The sequence below is a fragment of the Meles meles genome, chromosome 13 (genome assembly GCF_922984935.1).
Source record: "Meles meles chromosome 13, mMelMel3.1 paternal haplotype, whole genome shotgun sequence".
NCBI classification, from domain to species: Eukaryota; Metazoa; Chordata; class Mammalia; order Carnivora; family Mustelidae; genus Meles; species Meles meles.
In genome coordinates this window covers 57,196,552-57,217,548 of record NC_060078.1, presented here as the reverse complement: position 1 = coordinate 57,217,548, position 20,997 = coordinate 57,196,552, and the positions used below count along the sequence as shown (strand labels likewise).

At 50.6% G+C, this 20,997-nt stretch overlaps 1 protein-coding gene and 1 long non-coding RNA gene across 3 annotated transcripts; both read right to left on the bottom strand.

Moving 5' to 3' along the window:
- Nucleotides 1-835: 835 nt before the first annotated feature.
- On the bottom strand, nucleotides 836-5,189 carry MARVELD1 (MARVEL domain containing 1). The gene is made up of 2 exons (XM_046028028.1): nucleotides 2,722-5,189; nucleotides 836-1,736 (listed from the first exon to the last, which is right to left on the bottom strand). The coding sequence occupies exon 1, from the start codon at nucleotides 4,857-4,859 to the stop codon at nucleotides 4,338-4,340; it is 522 nt and encodes a 173-aa protein (XP_045883984.1). The 5' UTR covers nucleotides 4,860-5,189; the 3' UTR covers nucleotides 836-1,736; nucleotides 2,722-4,337.
- A 2,214-nt stretch (nucleotides 5,190-7,403) lies between these two features.
- LOC123955469 lies at nucleotides 7,404-20,883 on the bottom strand. 2 transcript variants are annotated; one of them, XR_006821281.1, is made up of 4 exons: nucleotides 20,702-20,883; nucleotides 18,624-18,805; nucleotides 8,348-8,472; nucleotides 7,404-8,012 (listed from the first exon to the last, which is right to left on the bottom strand). It is a non-coding gene; the product is annotated as an uncharacterized LOC123955469 (long non-coding RNA). The 2 variants fall into 2 exon arrangements; XR_006821282.1 differs by having other exon boundaries at nucleotides 18,629-18,805.
- Between the last annotated feature and the right edge of the window lie 114 nt (nucleotides 20,884-20,997).

Here is a 20,997-nt window from a genome sequence, read left to right as displayed (position 1 = left end):
ATCCAAACCATGAAGAAGACAGAGTGAGTGTGTGTCTGTATGTGTGTGTGTGTGTGTGTGTGTGTGTCTGTGTGTGTGTGTGTGTTTATTGTGCCGAGGAGGGTGCTTTGGAAGAGAGTGGGTGTGGAACACACCCAGCATCCGATCTCTGCCTAGAGCTGTTCTAAGTGAGTTCTGAGATCTGCCCCTAGAATCCTATGTTCTCCTATGTTCTGGCTGCAGACTTGAGGTTCAGGGCACAGGAGGGAGAAGCTGGCAAGGAAGCCTGCTCACTCTGCTTTCCTACCCTTTCCAAAGCACTTTATTCATCAGGTTGTGACTGGAATTGGGGGAAACCAGGTGGGGTGTGTCTGGGAGGCAACACCAGAGCAGGACTATAGTCCGTATCAGAACCTGAGCCCCAGAAGACTTCACTCAGTCCCCTCTCAGCTCTGTGACACTAGGCAAGGCACCATTCCTCCCTGTGGCTCATTTCCCTTTCTGCAAAGTCAGGGAGTCAGGGGACTCTTTGGCTCCTTAACCATAGTCATTCTGTGCCTGCCCGTTAGGGAGTGGAGCTTCCAAAAACAGAGGGGTCATTGAGAGCTGGGCTAGGAGCCTCTTGAATTCCCACCAGCTTTTGTCAGGGGCAGACACAGGCGGTTTTCTTTCCTCTGCTTCCTGTGTCCTGCCTTAATGCACTGAAAACCTGTGAACTCATTTTTCTTCCCCTCCCAGAAGGAAAGAAGAAGAGGATGGACGGAGGCTGGGAGAACCAGTACACAGGCTTACTGCAGGGGAGAGAAGACCTATACACCAACATCAGACAAACCAAACTTTATTCTGAAAAGCAAATTAGTAATCAACTCTAAACTATTAAATGAGGCACATCGATCCCCCCTCGCTACTGGCCCACACCCCTCCCACTCCCACCTTCTCTTTTGGCCTTCGTAGAATACTAGAAAATTCCTCTCTTGGATCCTCAAGTAGTCCCAGACTTTTGGACTGGTAGGAGTCCACAGTGGTCTCAAGCTGGACTGAGTCCTGGAGTCGAATGAGGGAGGCCAAAGAGGTTGCCTCCAGTATTCAAAAATTCTGGGCCAGGTCAGGTGGCCATTCCTATGGTACAGGGTCTCAGGGGGAGGAGGGGATGGGTGTGGGGGCTGTTTTACACCTCCTTCTCGCATCTGGAGAAGCAGCTGGAGGCCAAGCAGGAAGGCACATCTAGAAGAGCCAGTGAGCTCTGGAATGTTTCAGGCACATCTGGTTGGATAAGATACCCTGAAGGCGAAGGAGACGTCTGCTCCTGAGTAAGGTCACCCGACCACAGACAGAGCACCATGAGCTGGGGGGCTAGGAAGAGATCAGGGCGCTGGTTCTGAGCTGAGGATGCAACTTCAACAGTGATCTGGAAAAAGAGAAAAGGGACAAAAGCTGGAGCTTAAACCCATTGTTTAGGGCACAGAGGTGCACCGCTCCGTTCCAGGTGTCTGGAATCTTGGAACCAAGTCACAGCAAAGGAGAATCGGAATTCTCTTGTGTTAAGGCAAAATGAATCTTCACGTGTCTTGGATCTTCCTTTGGACAATGCTGAAGGGAAGCTGCTGGGCAGAGGTCATCCACTCTCCCTTCTGCTGGCCACTCTGCAGCCCTCTGCTGGCCCAGCCCAGAATGGTGCCCCCTGCCAGGGAAGCGAATCCTGGGAGAGGTTGGCATGACCGCTGCAGGAATCTCCATGGCCTTAGAAACATGAAAACCTGCAAAAGAAGAACCAAAGTCATGGCCAGCCAAGGTACCTCCAAGTATCCCGGGAAAGGCCAGCCCCAGGCTCTGGCCAGCACCAGTGGTGGGGGCTGAAAGAACAGGTGCGCCACCTGGAGGAAGGCAGGAGCACTCCAGCCTAAATGAGACCGCAAAGGGCTCAGCGTTCCGGGAGTTCCCCAAGGAAAGAAAACAACAGTAACAACAACAAAAACAGCCACAATTTGAATGGGACAGAGTTTTGGTCTTGCAAGGTGAAAAAAGTTCTGAAGCTGGATGGTGGTGATAGTCGCACAACCATCTGGGAACCTACATAAGGATACCAAAGCATACACTTTGAAATGGTCGAATGGTTAATTTCATGCTACGTGTATATTTTACCACGATTTTTTTAAAGTAGCCACATGAACAGTCTCGAACATGTATTGATCCCCTTCTCTAGAGAGTACAGCCCTGTCCTGAGGAGGCCAAACTGCCAGAGTCCTGCTCCTAGCTCCACCCGTCATAGCGGCTGGGAGACTCTGGACAAGGTAGACTCATCTGCCTCCTCGGGAAGAGGAGAATGAGAACACAGCTCACCACAACAGGGTCGAAAGAATGAAAGAAATATATCTAAGTGCTTTAAGCAGAGCCCGGCATAAATGCTTTCATGTTCTACATGAAACATGCCCCTTCCCGATCTTCGCAGTTACAACAGAAGAGCCTCACCCTCTCCACCTAAGCTTCAAAAACACACTCCCCAAAACATATTTGTGTCTCCCCTGTTCTAGTTTCTAATCCAGACAGGCCTGAGCTTTTTCCAAGAGCAGACCTTTGTGGAATGTGGCAAAATGGCTGAACTGGTACAAGTCTTTGGGCATTGTGGTGGTCACCCCTCCAACGTGCTCCCTGAATAAAAACCCCTCACCTTTTGGCAAAGGGGGCTCTGTATTTTTTATTCAAGGGCCTACGACCCCTCTGGAAAGTCAGGAAGCACCTTACCTTATGGAGGCTGGGCCAGCTGTTCACCCCAACTTCGGAGCTTTCTTCTCTCTTCAGTGAGTGAGTCTCACTCCTGCCAACTGCTCACGGTCCGTGCCAGCATCTTTTATAAGCAATGTTCTTTTTGACAGGCACACCATCTGGATAAACTTAACTTCATTTTCCAAACAATGTAGAGGAATGTTCAGGTCCGCCAATTCCCAGGTCTCTCATGTGCCTAGCAGGGACACCTTCTGGATAACCTTAACTTCATTTTCCAAACAATGTAGAGGAATGTTCAGGTCCGCCAATTCCCAGGTCTCTCATGTGCCTAGCAGGGACAGCTATCTTATCCTCCATTGAGGCAAGCCCTCCCTCTGCTGGAGAAATACCCTGGGAAGGAGAAGGAGCACTCCCAGATCTTCAATCACACCAGAGCCAATGGGCTGGATCCGGTAGGAATGAATGACAGCCAAAACAGCACAGGGATGTTTGGAAGTCTTAGGTGGCAAAATCTAATTGGTCCAGGTCCATAGGCAGTTAACACTGTAAACTAAATTACTTGGGCTTCTTTTATAGCGGGACTTCTCAGAGCCTTTGATATGCTAATGACCATCGTGACTCTTCAAGTGGGCAAGAGATAGCACCTTGACAAACCCATTTGAAAATGAAACCCTCTTTTAGACTGTAGCTCCTGAGCCAGGGTTCCTGGAAACACCCACCGCTTTAATGTAAACAGTGCTGGGCTGGGAGTCTGGAAACGGGGTTCTAATCTTATTTTGGCTTTCCCAAGAGCAAGAGGCGAGGCTCACCATGACATTCCTTCAGGGTCCTGTAGTATCCCTAATGCAAAAAGACATTGGGAGGTGGGGGTGGTGGAGCAGAAGCCCGTGAGAGAAACGCTGGGAAGCTGAGGCCAAGGAAACCAGTGTGCGTTTGGGCCTGGCCTCCAAGAACCCCAAGGCCAAAGGCGGAACAGGCAAAGGCGAGAGGAGACTCCAAACTTGGAAAAGTGCAGCCCGCGGTCCTTTCCAATCCATCCTCTCCTTTGCAGACGCGCCCCACCCCAACCTCAGAGCACGGATCGCGCAGGATGCGCGCACAATCCCGAGCTGAAACAAAACTCTTCGCTCATCCTGAGACCAGTGGAGGCCTGTCCTCGGCTCTGTCCGCGACTGCGAGCCTGCCCTTCACAGCACTCGAAGCTGGAAGAGGGACCAGGGAACGGGGGTGCTCTTCCGACAGCGGGCCAGGAGGGAGGGGGCAGTGGCGCAGCCAGAAGGCTGATTCCAATTGGGAGACTCCCCCGGATCTACGCGGCGCCTGTCCACGTCTCGCTCTCTGCACGGAAGGGGGCGAGGAAGCGCGAGGTTTCTCCTCAGACAGCCAGGATGCGTGGGGGCCCGCTGCTCGGATGTGGCCCTGCCCGGGTCCCAGGAAACGGCGCGGGCGGCGCGTCGGGCCGTACTCCAGGCGGCGGCTCTGCCGTGGGACGGGAACTGCGGGCCAGGGTGCCAGGGCGCGGGCGGGAGCGCGGGGAGACGGGTGGGTGCCGGGGCGCACGGGCGCGGGGCGGCGGCGGCAGGAAGGACGGGGGCGCCGGTCTCGGGAGGGTCCCCGCCCCGCGGCGCGGTGGCTCACGCCACCTCCTGCTCTCCCTGGTAGCGGCGGCAGCAGCCGTAGAGGGCCGAGAGCAGGTAGAGGCCGAGGCAGAGGCCGCCGCAGACGGCGGCCGCCAGGAAGGCATGGTAGGCGCAGGCCATCTGGTAATCCTTGAGGTTGCAGTAGCTGTGGCTCTGCGTCTGGGCGATCATGATGCCCGTCGCGGCGCCGTAGAGCGCGGCCGCCAGCAGGTCGTGTGCCACGTTGACCACGAGCCAGCGCGAACCCAGCACGGGCACCAGCTCGTGCTTGCCCAGCAGCGTGAGGAAGTAGAGGCCCAGGGTCAGCAGCCAGAAGAGCACCGACACGAAGAGCGCGAAGTGCACTGGGCCCTGGTACCTGCTCGTGGCGATGGTGATCCAGAAGGCGGCGCCGGCCAGCAGCTGCAGCAGCCGCAGCACGCCCAGCGGGCCGCGCAGGAAGGCCCTCTGCAGGCGCACCGGCCCGCGCACCGCGCGCGCCTGGGGCGGCGGCTGGCGCGGGGGCGGTGGGAGCATGGCCCCCGGGCGCGGTGGCGGCGGCGGCGGAGCCCCGAGTAGCGGAATGGCGGCGCCGGGCTCGCGCGAGTGGCCCGGCCGACGTGCCCGCTGCACCCGCGGCGGCCTCCTCGCGTCCCTCCGAGTCCTCTTCGCGCTTCCTCTCCACTTCTCCCCACCCTTCCTCCACTCTCTCCTCCCTCCAGCCCTCCTCTCTTCTCCCTGTCTCCACCACTCCTACCAGCCCTTTGGCTTCCCCTCCCGTCTCCACCCCCACTCGCTCCTCCCGGCTTCCTGCCATCTCTTTTTGGGCCTCGCTCACCATCCCGGCCCCCCTTTCCAGCCGGCGCCAGACTCGCAGCTCGGATTCCTTTCTCCCCGGGGCGCGGCGGAGGGCACTCGCACCCCCCGGCTGCCCACGGACCTTCCGCTCTGGCCGCCCGGGCCAAGTTTTGGCACATCTGGGGCCACCCTGCCTGCCCTGCCTCAGAGGGGAAAAGCTGTCTTCTGGAGCGTTCTTTGAGCCCCTCGCTGGGCCCCTTTCTTTCTTTTTTTCTGCCCTAGGGCCCACCGGGGCCTCTTGGCCTTTTTCTGGCTCTGGAGGAGAGCGGCGCTGGTCTGAAGCTGACATCCGTTCTCACCTGGACATCTGGAATGTGCCCACCTCACTCTTCTCCCGTCCAAAGCTGGGCTCTCAGACATCAGAGAAAGGGACGGTCCCCATCAGAGACCCCCCCCCTGCCCCTCCCACACACCACAATGCCAAGTCCTATCAGTCCATCCTCATTTTTCCAACCTCCTTGCCATCCAGGGTCTCCTAGATTAAAAATGTGCTACCCGACATGGCCAGGGCACCAAGCCTGGGGTAAGAGAGAGCAAAGCCCCCGTGTTTAACTAGGACACTAGGCAGAACAGCCTCCAATGGAAGCTAATGCTACATTTACACGTAAGCCCATTTAAGCCTCAAAACAGCCTCAGAGATAGAATTCTTTTCATCCTTTTACTGAGGAGGAGAAATGAGGTCTAGAGGAGTTAAGCCCATTAACCTGGTAACTGCAGATGGTGTCCCTTGTCTCCCCATCCCATTCAACCCTCGCTCACTGTGACATCCCTCTAAAACACAGACCTGGCATTGCGTTGCTTCCTCCACTGACCACAAGATACAGTTCTATCTCTTCTATGGGCATATTTCACAAAGTGGCTCCAACTGACTTTCACTTTCCTTGTTTTCCACTTCCTTTCCTTACCCCTGCCCCCATGGGGCATGCCAACCCCACCTAACCTTTTAAATTCCCCCCAAATAAGCTCAAAAAGCCCTTCATTCCCAGACCCCACTTGGCTGGAAAACTCCTACTTACCCTTCAAGGCCCAGTTTAAATGTTCCTCCCTTTGGTCCAGACTCCCAAGTTGTTGATTGCTGGCTCTTTAGGACCTCTCTTGGAGCATCCAGAAGTTATGCAGTGCTCCTGAGTCTGGTACATTGCTTGCAACTGCTGGCTGTCACCTCTATCTTTGCCCGGAAATAAGATACTCAATAAATGTCAGCAAAGTGCAGAACTAGTCCCTCATCTCCTGGTCATGGAATGTGTCCATCGGCCCCCTGGCCTGGCTGAGCAGGTCTCTCCTCTCGCAGCATCCTGGCATTCCTTATGGGAGAAAGTCTATGTGGTTTCTCAGGGGGCTGAGGCCTTGTTGCACAGCCCCGCCTGCAGGGACCTGGGAAAGCTGTGAACGCTTATTTTAAATGAGTAAAAGGTGATGTGTAACCTCCGTCACCGTGTAAGATAGCATGGTATTGAGACAAGGGTGCAAGCCATGGAGGCAGACTGCTGGCTATGCATTACGGATTCACCACTCCCTTGTGCTGGGACCTCACACTTAACCACTCTGTGCCTCAGTTTACTCATCTGTGAAATCCTTTCATTAAGCAAATGGATATTAAGCACCTGTTAGGCACTGGGCACCATTTGAGGGTCTAGGGATCCATAATACATACGTGATCATTATTCACTGAAAGCTCACTATGCTCTAGGCACTGTTTCTTGTCGTTTTTTAAGTAAGCTCTATGCCCAAGGTGGGGTGTGAACTCACCCCCAGGTCAAGAATCACACGCTCTACCAACTGAGCTAGCCAGGCACCCCTATATTCTAGGCAATGTTAACTCTAATTTGCAAATGGGGAAGCCAGGGCCCAGAGAGTGAAGGAAGGTGACCATGTTCACAGAGCTGGCGGGTGACAGTTTAAACAAGAGCCCATGTGTGGCTGGCTCCAGGATCATGTTCAAAGTGCTTATATGTTGGGGCGCCTGGGTGGCTCAGTGGGTTAAAGCCTCTGCCTTCGTCTCAGGTCATGATCCCAAGGTCCTGGGATCAAGCCCTGAATCGGGCTCCGTGCTCAGCGGGGAACCTGCTTCCTCCTCTCTCTCTGCCTGCTTCTCTGCCTACTTGTGATCTGTCTGTCAAATAAATAAAATCTTTAAAAAACAAAACAAAACAAAAACAAAACAACCACAAAGTGCTTATATGTTACTTTCTCAGATTTTATTCTTGGCTACTGTTACAGGGGCCCAGAGAGGTTACATAACTTGCCTGGAGAAACAGAACTAGCAAGTGTCCATGTGGAGACTCAAACCTAGGTCTTCTGATCCCAATTCTGGGGTCTTTCTCTCAGCTTCCCTTAGCAATCAATCCTTCCTGGGACATCCTCAGTGTCCTCAGGGTGCTGGTCTTGAAAATGGCTGGAGTTAGGACAGGCACCTGCGGGCTGACTCTGGGTGCTGGGCTGATGATAAACTACATCTGTGAGCAGGGGACCTAACCAAATAAACACTTAGAGGGAGAGAAGAGTCCTCCGGCATCTAAGAAAGGCATCTGCAGACTTAAGGGTGGTGCGCCGCCTGGTGGGCACAAATCTTCAGCCTCGAAGCTAAGCGCAGCTCCTTACAAGGAAGCTAGTGGGGTGGTTTGGGGAGATATTTTTAGCCTCTGGAATCCTGAAGACATTCCAAGGGGCAGTCCCAGGAGACGCTGCAAAAGCATAAGCATGGAAGGAAATTTCCACAAATATGGCCTAAGCACCTGTGGGATACAAACCATCTGGGTGTGGAATGGCAGAACAAGGAGCACCGGCTCCTGCCCTCACTGTGTTTGCACTTTCTCGGTAGTACAGCGACAGCTGTGGACACAAAAGGGAAAAGAAGGTAGATGCAAGGAAATCTAAAAGGGAGAGTATGTGTGATGGGAGGACTGGGAAAGCTTCCAGAATGGAACATCTCTGGAGGGTGGATAGAGTTGTAACAAGCAGAGATGGTGACTAGGCATTGTTGGGCAAGGCGGTCCCCCTGGGGCCTAAGCAGCCGTGGCTCTTAATACTGAGCATGCTGAGAATGCAAAGCCATGGTCACCCATTCACTTTCCAACCATTTCTGGCTGCTGTGTTCTGCAGCCAGCAAGTTTGTGGTAAAGGAACACCCACCCCCCAGACATAGAGTAGGCTTGGTTGTTGCTTACCGTAAGAGTGGTGGTGGTAGGAGGGGACAGGGGTGGGCTCCCCAAGCTCAGTGCTCCATAGCTGTGACATAAAGCTCTTGTATGGGTAACATCCACCCGGGTCCCTCCGCGTTGTCCCCATCAAACTAGGGAGTGAGGGAAAGAGACATAATGATGATGCTCGCACGGCCTGCTGTGCCAAGAGTGGTAAATCCTTCGAGTCTGACTCAGGAGACCATATCTTCTGCCCGCATTTATGAAACAAGTGCAGGCTACCTTATTAGCTTGTAAGCGGGCTGAATCGCAGCCCCTGACAGGTGCTATAGGCAAAGGGAGGAGTGTGAGCAAAAGCAAGGCCTCCGTTGCTCAGGCAACAAGAATTAGTGATGTTTGCTGGACATTGTTTTATGCCCCAAAGCAATGACTTTGACTATGCCCAGAAGGGGAGGCAGCTGATAACAAGGAGGGAAGCGTGGCCTCCCATGACCCGCTCCTGCTGGTCAGTCAGTTCCTTCTTCAGCCTCTGGGCTACTGTAAATCACTGCATTCATAGACCCAACTCACACTGGTTTAATACCTATTACATGCCAGGCCCTGAGTTGGCCCTCGACATAAATTAGCTAACAGCAGAGGCCGAACTCAAAGCAAGGAAGTAGGTGGGTGCTGGCACCTGCAGAATCTTGTCTGGAATCTTAGAGTTAAGTTACTAAATCAACATTTCCTGAACACCTGCTGTGTATGTACCTGGCATTACGCCACAATCCTATACCTGAGTTGGAAGAGGCCTTAAAGATCATTTGTTCCTGGCTTCTCATTTTATGCAGGGGTAGGTACGGCCTGGGGAAGGTAAGTGACTAGCCCCAGTTCCCACATCTGGTTGATGATGGGAGTGCCAAGTTTAGAACTTAGGACTCCTGACTCACTGTCCTGGGCTCCCCCGGGGCAGGGAGCTCTTCGTGGAACACTCTTTTGGTCGCCAAGTGGCTTATACCTCCAGGCGTGTTCCTAAGGCTGTGGGAACACGGAGCTCTGGAATGGTGGGTGGGCTGAGTGGGGTCCCCTCTGGGTTGGAGTTGGGTAGGAACTTGGAGGGGGGCTCCTGAATTTGTTATTCCAGCCCCCAAGGAGTACCTGGCCTTGGCTGGTGAAGTGGCCTGGATTCTCGGCCCCTTTGGGCGGACAGAGGCAAGGGGCCACAGGCTGGGCATGAAGTGGTAAAGGCATTTGACTCTGGCAAAGCTCAGCCCTCGCTCCCCAGGAGAAGCCGGCCAGGACCAGACCCGGAGCCACAGGTATCCTCTGAGGCTTGTCTTTGTGTGAAGCCACCCAGAACACTGGCTGGTGAGGCCGGGTCCTTAAGGCTAGGGAACCATGGTGTCCAAGGGAGACGCCCATGAGACTTCACCATTAATTGGCTTGCCTGTGAGCTACTGAAGATGACTCCTACTGGGACCCATGGTGGGGTGGGCAGACCCCAGCAGACCACATTCCTGGGGCAGGGACAGACACTCTGGGCCAGGGTGGACTGAATCAGTCACCACCATTCTACCAGTCAGCCTCGGGTAAAAGTGGCAGAGACTCAGTGGGAACACCCACCATTTGCAAAGCATCTACCAGATGCCAGGCGGCAGATCCCAGGTGCTTGCCAGTCTTGTCTCGCGTACTTTCCACAGCAGCTCTCTGAGGTAGGTCCATTAAAACCGCCTCCACTTTAAAATGAGGAAACTGAGGCATGGGAGCTGTGTGACTTATCTAATATCCCATATCTAATGGAGAACAGAATTCAAATACTCGCTCTCCAAATCCAGGCTTGTAATCAGTGCATATATCTCAGACTTCAGCCTTGGTCTTGGAGGTCACAAGACATCAAAGGACTGCCCCCAAATGGTGACAAAGAGAATGATCTCCATGTTGCAGATGGTCCTCAGGTACGGGCCCAGGCAGGGAGAGTGGGTGTGGCTGTCACAGGCCCCAAGACCTACACTTGGGGAGCCTGGCTGTGTATACTGTTTCTGTTTCTTACCCTGATGCATGAAGGGTCTCCAGGAAAGGGGGATTTGTCCCCCAAACTCTCTAGCCTACCCATGGCTGGAGCTTTAAAGCAAGAGGAATGAGGCCCAAGGACTGGGCAGAGCCGAGGGTTGCCCTCAGAGGATGCTTGGTGTGGGGTGTTCACCTCCTCCTTGGCCCTCGCAACAACCTTGGGAGATAGGCAATTCATTATCTCCGCTTGACAGCTGAGGAAAATGAGATTCAGAAAGATTAAGCTAGGAACTAAATTTAAATTTCTGGATCGCTGGAAACACTACAGCTGTCTGAGATGCCCTGAGTCTACTTTAACCATGAACTTGCCCCTTACGTCTAGTCTCACCAGACTCTATAAGATGTTATTCACTGAAACCACAGAGCAAAAGCAATCGTGCTATCCCCTCCACTACCACTTGGTTTCCAACTCCCATGACCACTGGGGACTCTTTCAGATGTGGCGAATCATGGAGATTTTCTCCAACTCTGCTTTTCTCTCTGCTGCCAAAAAGTCCCCCTGCCACACAACCTAGACAGGCAGAGGGGACGTGACTGCCGTGACTGAAAGAGATCAAAGGTCACAGAAGCCACTGGAGACCAAGAAGGACCTTGTCCTGACCCATCAGGAAGATGCCAGAATAGCTAACATCATGGCATTCAAGGATCAAGAGAAGCCCCAAGAATCTGCAGTGGCATGGAAATGCTTTGGCAGGCCAGCCTGCCGCCCCTGTGGCAGCCTTCTCCTCACACCCGTAGCCCCTGTCGGTGTGGTGGCTCTAGATAGAGAAGGAATATTTATACCATAAAACTCTGTTGCTATTTTCCCATCTCCTCTTCTGACCCGAACTGGGAATTTGGCCAAATGGTCATTCCTAAATGGAGCTAGTGCTGGAGTAACCAAAGCCAGAGCATGAGGCAAATTTAGGGGGAGAAGAAACCCTGAGTTGGCAGAGGCAGTTGATCTGCAGAGAAAAGGGCAGTGTGTTATTAGAGGAACAGGATGGATAGATAAATAACACATACATATAGAGTTATCATAGGAAATTGGTTTGTGGAATTACGGGGTTTGGTAAGTCCCAAAATGTGCAGTTGGCAAGGTGGAGACCCAGGAGAGCCAGAGCGTAGTTTAGTCTAAAGGCTGCAGGCTCAAGACCCAGGAAGAGGCAGTATTTTAGTTAGAGTCCAAAGAGGGTGTAGAAATAAACCAATGGCTCAGGGTGCCTGGATGGCTCAGTTGGTTAAGCTTCTGACTCTTGATTTTGGCTCAGGCCATGATCTCAGGGTTGTGAGACTGAGCCCCACATCAGGCTCTATGCTGAGCATGGAGCCTGCTTAAGATTCTCTCTCCTCCCCACCCCACCCCCACCTGCATGAACGCACACGTGTTCTCTCAAAAAAAAAAAAAAGCCACAATACAACAATGTCTCCACTCAAACAGTCAGGCAAAAGGAGGTCATTCTGGGGCACCTGGGTGGCTCAGTCGTTGAGCATCTGCCTTCAGCTCAGGTCATGATCCCAGGGTCCTGGGATTGACCCCCGCATCAGGCTCTCTGCTCGGCAGGAAGCCCGCTTCTCCTTCTCCCACTCCCCTTGCTTGTGTTCCCTCTCTCGCTGTCTCTCTGTCAAATAAATTAAAATCTTTGAGAAGAAAAAAAAAGGAGGTCCTTCTTACTCATGGGAGGGTCAGCCTTTTTTTCATTCTGTTCAGGCCTTCAACTGATGGCACAAGGTCCAGCTCCAGGAGGAAGGGCAATCTGCTTTTCTTGGTCTGCTAATTCCGATGTTCCTCTCATCCCAAACCACCTTTACAGACACACCCAGAATAATATTTGAACAAATCTCTGGGCACTCTGTGACCCAGTCAAATTGACACATAAAATTAACTATCCCAGGCAGCTATGCAGGAACAAGAGATGGTGAGAGAGGACAAGGGCCTACTAGTTGCTTCAGGTTGTCCCACTAGACTTCATTCTGTGAACTCACTGTGGCTTTCCAGTAACAACACCCCCCACACTTCTTCACCTGAGCTAACTTAAACAGATTTCTGTTTCTTATAATGGCCCTGGCATGAAGGAAGTAGGACTCAGATCCTGACTGCTAGGGTCTCATTCCTAGTTCCACTCTGTGGCGGTTTATAAACAACATGGCTACAAACTCTTTGATTCTTCGTCCATCAAGAGGTTGCGTCTAGGGGCGCCTGGGTGGCTCAGTGGGTTAAAGCCTCTGCCTTCGGCTCAGGTCATGATCCCAGGGTCCTGGGATCGAGCCCCGCATCGGGCTTTCTGCTTGGCAGGGAGCCTGCTTCCGTTCCTCTTTCTCTGCCTGCCTCTCTGCCTACTTCTGATCTCTGTCTGTCAAGTAAATAAATAAAATCTTAAAAAAAAAAAAAAAAAGAGGTTGCGTCTATGTGCCCTTCCCCTGAATCTGGGTAAGCTTGTGACTCAGTTATAACGAGCAGGACAGCAGGAACCATACTGTATGACTTCTAAGTTCTGTCCAAAAGACAAGGCCCTGAGCTCAGGTAGCCCTGAGCCACCATGAACGAAGTCTCTGTTCCCCGTCATACTGAGAAACCACCAAAGCCCTCCAGTCAGTAGTCTGGGCCTTCCAGTTCTCCCAGCCTAGGCCCCAGACATACGAAATGAGCTTTCAAATGATTCGAATCCCCAGCTGTCAAGGCAACCTTCACATTCAGGACTTCCAGCTGGAGTCCTGACATCACAGGGCAGAGGCAAGCCACGCCCACTGTCCGCTATCTCAGTTCCTGTGTATCATTCACGCCTTCTATTTTCTGCTGTTTCCTGATGTTTTGACATCTTGGGACCTTGCAGATCCAGGCAGGGACTGCCCCTCCCAGATTTAGCTAGTTCCTAAAGATAGCAAATAATGTGACTGTGAGTGTGTCTTTGCCATGCAAACCAACCAATCCTGAGCCCACACTCCAAAACCACCTCCTCTGTTTGGGCTCTTGTACTCCAGGAGGCAATCAATATTCCTCTCCCCTAATCATCCCAGGGAAAGGTGTCGGGCAACTGGAGACCTTCCCTACGCCGAGAGCCTGCGGGAATTATTCAAACTAGCCAATCCTAAACCCGCCTAGCTGCTTACTTTGTTTCACCCTTTTCTTCCCACAAAAACTACAATAAAAGCTCATGTCTGTGATTTTCCCTTGCTCCTTCTGCCTCCTGACCAACCCTGGGGCTTCCCCACGTGGCCCTGTGTGATTGTCCCTTCCTCTGGGGACCTGTGAGTCAGAAGTTATCTTTTCAATGGCAGCCATCGCCTGATCTGTTGGCCTCACTATTCCTAAGTAAAACCAAAACCCTGAGGACATTTTTAAAACATCCTGACCTGGGGCCCCTGTCTGGCTCAATCAGTGAATACTCTGATGCTTGATTTCAGTTCAGGTCATGATCTCAGGGTCGTGAGACCTGAGGTCCCACCATCCTGCTCTGTCCTCCATATGGAGTCTACCTTAGAGTCCCTCTCCCTCTTCTCCCCCACCCTCTGCTCAGCGGAGAGCCTGCTTCCCCCTCTCCCTCTGCCTGTCTCTCTGCCTACTTGTGATCTCTCTCTCTCTCTCTGTCAAATAAATAAATAAAATCTAAAAAAAACAAAGATTTTATTTATTTATTTGACAGAGAGAGACACAGCAAGAAAGGGAACACAAGCAGGGAGAGAGGGAGAGGGAGAAGCAGGCTTCCCGCCAAGCAGGGAGCTGGATGTGGGGCCCGATCCCTGGACCCTCGGATCATGACCCGAGCTGAACACAGACGCCCAACAACTGAGCCACCCAGGCGCCCCAATAGATAAAGCCTCTTAAAAAATAAATAAAACATCCTGACCCACAGAATCCATAAGCATTAAAAAATGGTCATTTTATGCCACTAAGTTTTGGGGTGATTTGTTAGGCAACAGGTGTAGCTGGAAGACATGTTGCTATCGTGCAGGTCTCTAACCTCAGCTTTGGCATTGGCATAAGGAGATTAACAGCAACGGCTCCGTATCACTGGGCTGTTGTGGGGATTCAATGGGATGCAAAGTGCCCAGAGCTCATAGTGTTAGCTTTATCATCAATACTGTTTTCTGAAAGAGCTTTGACACCCAGCTCACTGGATTCAGGGTGTCACTGGATTGTAAGACAGAAGCCTGCTCCCACGTGAGTTTTGTTCACTTGACATTCTTCACTCTCATCACACTACCGGTCTCGCTATCCTCCACTGATTCAGCCTGAGTCCGATCTTGAGACAGAAACCCCACAGTAATTTGCATAGGGGAAACTCAACGTAAGGAATTATCATTTACTCTAATGGAGAGCTGGGGCATTAAAGAGCACTCTGAAGAAACCAGGAGAAGAAGACACATGCAACAGTTACGACTCCTAGGGCTGAGACAGGCCTTAGAAGGGCTCTCCTCCTTTCCCACCTCCCAGGGCCAAGATTCATATCTCCTTAGAGAGGACATAGCTGTGGCTCAGTAGATGGCAAAGAAGTCACTGAGGTGATGCCCTTATAGAACTTGCCATCTGGGATGCAACTGCAGGGACATCAAAAGTTATTGCAAAATGGGGCACCTGGATGGTTCAGTCGGTTAAATGTCTGACTCTTGGTTTTGGCTCAGGTCACGATCTCATGGATGGATCATGGGATCCAGGCCCCGCATGGGGCTCCGAGCTCAGCGGGGAGTCTGCTTGAAGATTCTCTCCCTCTGTCCTGCCCCCCCCCCACTCAGGTTCACTCTCTCTCAAATAAATAAATTCTCTTTTAAAATCTTAAAAAAAAAAAAAAAAAGCGTGACTGCAAAGCCACCAAAGGAGATGAGGGAAGCTCCTACCCCATGTGTGTCACTGGCTGCCCGGAGCTGTAGGACCCAGGTGCTGAACAAGCCGCCCACACTGCGAGAGTCCACACCACGGGAGTCCACACACCATGGGACCCCACACACCATGGGACCAGGCGCCTGAGAAGACACCTGAGCTTCCGGAGCAGGCCCTGGAGAAGCCTGGCAAGCTGCAGGAGCTTAGTGAGAGGACACTCCAGAACCAGAGAGAGAAAAACCCTCCCATGGCGTCTTGCCGGCTCCCTCTACTGACAAAGCTAAGCATTGTGCCCCGTGGAAAAGGAGAAATATTTACAGGACTGGGCTCTCACAGAGATACCTGTGCCTTCTACCTCTTTGGAGACTCAGCTTCCATATGCAACCGTCTATATACAATTGGACCTCCATGCAACAATGAAACAACTCTGTATTTCCACCTAATGAGATACAGGGGTCTTTCTTGGAGGTGACTTCTCACCCCCTCTCTCTGCAATAAGGAGATACACAGCCCTAACCGTCTGCATTAAATACTGCTCAGAAAGAAAAACGAAAAAACAAAAAACAGAAACACTTCTCAAATTTTGCCAGTCCCTCAGAATACACTGTTAACTGGGGCGCCTGAGTGGCTCAGTGGATTAAGCTGCTGCCTTCGGCCTTCGGCTCAGGTCATGATCTCAGGGTCCTGGGATCAAGCCCCGCATCGGGCTCTCTGCTCAGCGGGGAGCCTGCTTCCTCCTCTCTCTCTGCCTGCCTCTCTGCCTACTTGTGATCTCTATCTGTCAAATAAATAAATAAAATCTTAAAAAAAAATACACTGTTAACTAAAGACTAACATGGTAATGTTGACTTCCAACAACTGACAAAGAAACTTACATATGGGGTGCCTGGGTGGCTCAGTGGGTTAAAGTCTCTGCCTTCGGCTTGGGTCATCATCCCAGGGTCCTGGGATCAAGCCCCATGTCGGGCTCTCTGCTCATTGGGGAGCCTGCCTCCCCCCACCCCCGCCTGCCTCTCTGCCTACTTGTGATTTCTGTCAAATAAATAAAATCTTTTTTAAAAAAGAAAGAAAGAAAAGAAACTTACATATGAAATGAAACGTGAAGAGAGAGAAAAAGAAAAAGGTTAATATGTACAAAAACACCCTGTATATGTAACAAACAGAGAAAATACACAAAGCTACTACAAGCTTTGTTTTTATAATTGGCCACAGGGCTGTTTCAGTAGCCGTTAATGATTTTCTAGTAGTTTCGTTCCTTATACACTTACTAGTTGATATTCTACTATAAGGAAGGCCTTTTTCTTCTCTTCTGTTTACCTGTTTATTCACTTTTTCATATTACTGTGGACTTGGGTATTATTTCACTCATTGGGTTACAATCTGTTGCTGTCATGCTTCATTTTGGTGCTCTGCCTTTGCTAATGGGAGCCCTTATAAATGGACTCCTAGTCCTTTTGATGTTTCCATCACTCTTTGAGTTCTTCCTTACTTTCCAGGACACGATGTTTTAGAATCATCCTGAACTTTCTCAACCCCAGTGTTTGAATCAATCATTTCTCCAAGAAGTCATGGTTCCTTTTGTGGAGAATGGTATTGAAAACTCAGAATGTGGGTTGTAAATGTGCTTATTCAAATTGGGGTATCCTCACTTCTAGGCCCTCTCAGCAGACACAGCTGGAGAACGTGTGTGTTTACATGTGTTCGTGTGGATACATACATGTAGATACGTACACATATACATTTAAACATATGCATAGATTTACAACTTAATTATTTCTATATCTACTTATCTGTACATTAAAAACCATGCGTTCTGGGGCGCCTGGGTGGCTCAGATGGTTAAGCATCTGCCTTTGGCTCAGGTCATGGTCCCAGTGTCCTGGGATGGAGCCCCACATCGGGCTCCTGGCTCAGTAGGGACCCTGCTTCTCCCTCACCCTATCCCTCTATTGTTCCCCCTGCTTGTGCTCTCTTGCTCTCTCTGTCAAATAAATGAATAAAAATTCTTTAAAAAAAAAAGGACATGAGTTCATACTTGCTATGGATTGAATTGTGTCCCCACAAATTCACATGTTGAAGCCCTACCCTCCAACATAACTGTCTTTGGAGTAAGGAAGTCATTAAGGTTAAGTGAGAGGTCTGTAAGAGTGCAGCCCCAATCTAATAGGATTACTACATTTATAAGAAGAGCCACCAGAATCCTCCCTCTCTTCCTTCACCATATGAGGACACGGTGAGGAGGCGGCCGTGTGCAACCAGGGAAGAGGGCTCTCACCAGAAACCAGATGGGCCGGAACCTAGATCTTGAACTTCCTGCCTGCCCAGCTGCGAGGAGCACACATTTCTGTCGTTAAGCCACCCAGCCTGTGCTATTTTGTTATGGCAACCCAAGCAGATTAATACAAAATTGACCTTTAATTCTAAAGTACATGAGTCAGATTAGGTGTGGGGGTTTTGCTTTGCCTTCGAGGTTTTGTTTTGTTTCGTGGTCGTGTTTCTATACTGTACTGTTTGCCTGTAGGGCTTTGCTATTCTCAGCTGCTAAGTTCAGAGAAGAGGGCTGTAGTAAGTTGTCTTGTATAATGTCCCAAGCAGACAGGAGCTTCTTAAAGAGTTTACAGTTACCAAGAGCATTTATCCAGAAAGAGAGGGGACTCAAGAGTCACACTACTGCTTGTCAGCGGAGGGTGGACGTTCTCTCTGGTCTCCCCAGAATAGGACAGAGAGCAAGAACAAACTCATTGGAAGGGAACCATCCGCAAGAGCTGTGTGAACGATCCCTGCAGGACAGAGAGGGAAGGAGTCAAATGCTGGTTTAGCGGCTGTAGCAAGGTCTGTATTGAGCCCTATGCCCACCACACCTCACTTCATCCTCACAGAGAGGTGGGGATGGTTAGTTCCACTTTATAGAAGAGAAACTAGGAAAGCAGAGAAGTTAGGTTATTTGCCTAAGGTTGAACAGCTGGAACCCCCTTCCTAGACTCTACTCCCCTAGAAACTAGTACTCTGCTGAGCCATACTGGCAGCAAAGGCAACAGGAATATACGCATTCCTATACACACCTATTGATATAGTCTCTGAATTGAATGGAAAAAGTTGATGAAAGCCCCACAATCAAAAAATAGGACCATACATAAAGTCTTGTGTCACCCAATTGATTCACACACTATTTTCAATTCTCATAAAGCTAACTGGCAGGGAGCATAAGGGCGACCCATGTGGGAACCACGAGCTGATTAGAAATGACTATTCCCGTTGCAAAATGACACCAGGTCATAACACAAACAACAGTCTGCTTTTAAGTGTTGATATTTTGTTCACCGTGGATGTTTTACATTAATTTTGATTTTAAAAAATATTATATTAAAATATTTATCTTGATTACTGGTTGGTTGGTTGGTTGTTTGGTTTTGGTGTCCCCTCAAGTACTGCACCCAAGGAATGTTCCTCACTCACCTCACCTTAATCTGATCACTGGTAAAACCAGGTCTTGGCCTGAATTACAGCAGGGCTCCATTCCTCACAGCTGACCTTCTCTTCCAAACAGGGCCATCCCTGTTGTGGGGTGGATCCCAGATCTTCCATTCCTGCATGATGGAAGTGTCCTGTCTTCTCATCAGACATACAGATGCGTAAAGCTGTAACAATAGAAATGTTTCCATTGTGTGATAAGTGCATGGTCACATGCCTGCAAAAATGTTGGGAGATACCAGATGTTCTCTACCCAGCCTTAGTCACATCTGACCCAGAAGCCACAAGTTCCCAATTCCCACCCTGGTATGCTCGTCTGAGCTGCTGTTGTCAGACATCCTAGGCTCTCCAAGCACTGAGATGCCAAGAGTTTGGCCTTCCTATTTCTGAGACCGGGGAATAGGGCATCCCTGTACAGGACTCCACACACTCCTCTTTTTAGCGAAGCAGTTAGCTGAAAAGGCTTTGCAGCAGTGAGCACCTTCTATTGGAGACGAACATTGCTGACTTCTTTATTCTTTTTGCTATTTCCCTAGGTCTTCAGGAAAAGCAAAGAGAAACTGTTGTTAAAGCCCTTTTAACTACAGCAGAGCACTTGCTGATGTTGTTTTTGTGCAGGACAGAAAGAGGAACTGGAAACCATGGGATGAGGAAGAACAGCTCCCAAATATCCCTTCCATCTTGCAGAAAGGGACCCACAAATCCTTATTTGCTGGCTTTTACTCCTTTCCCCTCAGAACTTTTACAGAGGAGAGATCACACTTAAATGACCATGAAGGTCAGCTCTGGAGTGAAAAAGAAGTCAGGGAGACCTAGCTGCCTATTCCCAGGCACCTTCCTGACCATATTTGAACCAGTGCACAAACAATTCACCTTCCAAAGAACTAAACAAACGTTTATCAAGAACCTGTTGAGGGACCCTGGGCAGTTCAGTCAGTTAAGCATCCAACTATTGATTTCCACTCAGGTCATGATTTCAGGGTCATGGGATGGAGCCCAGCATTGGGCTCTGTGCTCTGCGGACAGTCTGCTTGAGATTCTCTCTCTTCCCCTCTACTTCTGTCCACTATGCACCCCAAATAAATAAATAAACCTTAAAAAAAAAAACAAAAAACCACTGGACCCAAAACCTCTAATACAAGTTCCAAGCTGTGGGCAAAGTGACCTTCTAAAAACACAAATTTTTCATGAGGATGAAATGAGCAACCGTTTGTAACTGGCATTACTGGCACATGGTAAATGCTATGAAATATCTGTTAAACAGTATATATAATGCCATTCCCCTCAGAGAGTCAAATGGAAACTTTTTCACGGTCTGCCTCTGCCTTCTGCTTTCTCACCACTCTGCCCCTTCCTAGCCTCGCTCCAAGTCTCATATCAAGTCCTCCTGAGTTGAGCTACCTCCTAGACTTTGCACATGCCATTCTCTCTTCCTTAAACACCTTCCCAGACCCACTTCTCTTCATTTGACCAACTTCAACTTCTCCTTCCTATTTTACCTTAAATGTTACTTCTTCTGCCTCCCAGGACCTCCTACAGGGAGTTGAGTTTCCTCCATTTGACCCTTTTATTTTATGTTTTTCTTTTAAAAGATTTTTTTCCAAATCTATTTGACAGAGACACAGTGAGAGAGAGAACACAAACAAGCAGGGCTAGTGGAAGAGGGAGAAGTAGGCTTCCCGCAAAGCAGGGAGCCCATGCGGGCCTCCATCCCAGGATTTTGAGATCATGACCTGAGCCAAAGGCAAACGCTTAGTGACTGAGCCCGCCCCAGACCCCTTTATAGTTATGTTTAACACAACTGTAATCACCACTAAATGTTTTAAGCTTTTTAAAGTCTGCCTTGCTTATTAGGCTGTAAATTCCCCCAGAACACAAGCTTATAGACGTCTCCTATTCACTACCTGTTAAGAAACTTGGACAGGGTGAACCCTAATGGACCATTGTCCAATGAATTCTAAAACCTTCCTAATATTGCTCACTTAGATAACTGGATCAAGGTTGCACAGCTGATTTAAGATTTGAACCCACGTCATTCTAGCTTTGAAGCCCAAAAATCTCACCATCCCTTCCTTTCCCTCAAAGCTGGAGCCAGAAGATAAGTGGTCCGTCTGGGTGGTGAATTTAACGAACTGCGGGTCTATTTGCAGAGGGCCACAAGCTGCAGGGAGCACGCCGCGGTACGCGCTGGCCTACGGCCCAGGAGAGGGGGCACGCGTCACGTGTACCCTGCAGGGCCTGCCGCCGCCGCACCCCGAGGCTGGAATGCGGCTCCGCCCCGCTCCCGCGCCAGCAAAACCGTGCTCTCCCAGGGCACTGACGTCAATGAAGGGGGCGCCTTCGGCCGCCGCGCTACGGC

Coding starts and splice junctions, on each gene's coding strand:
- MARVELD1 (XM_046028028.1), bottom strand. CDS start 4,859: ATGCTCCCACCGCCCCCGCGCCAGCCGCCGCCCCAGGCGCGCGCGGTG.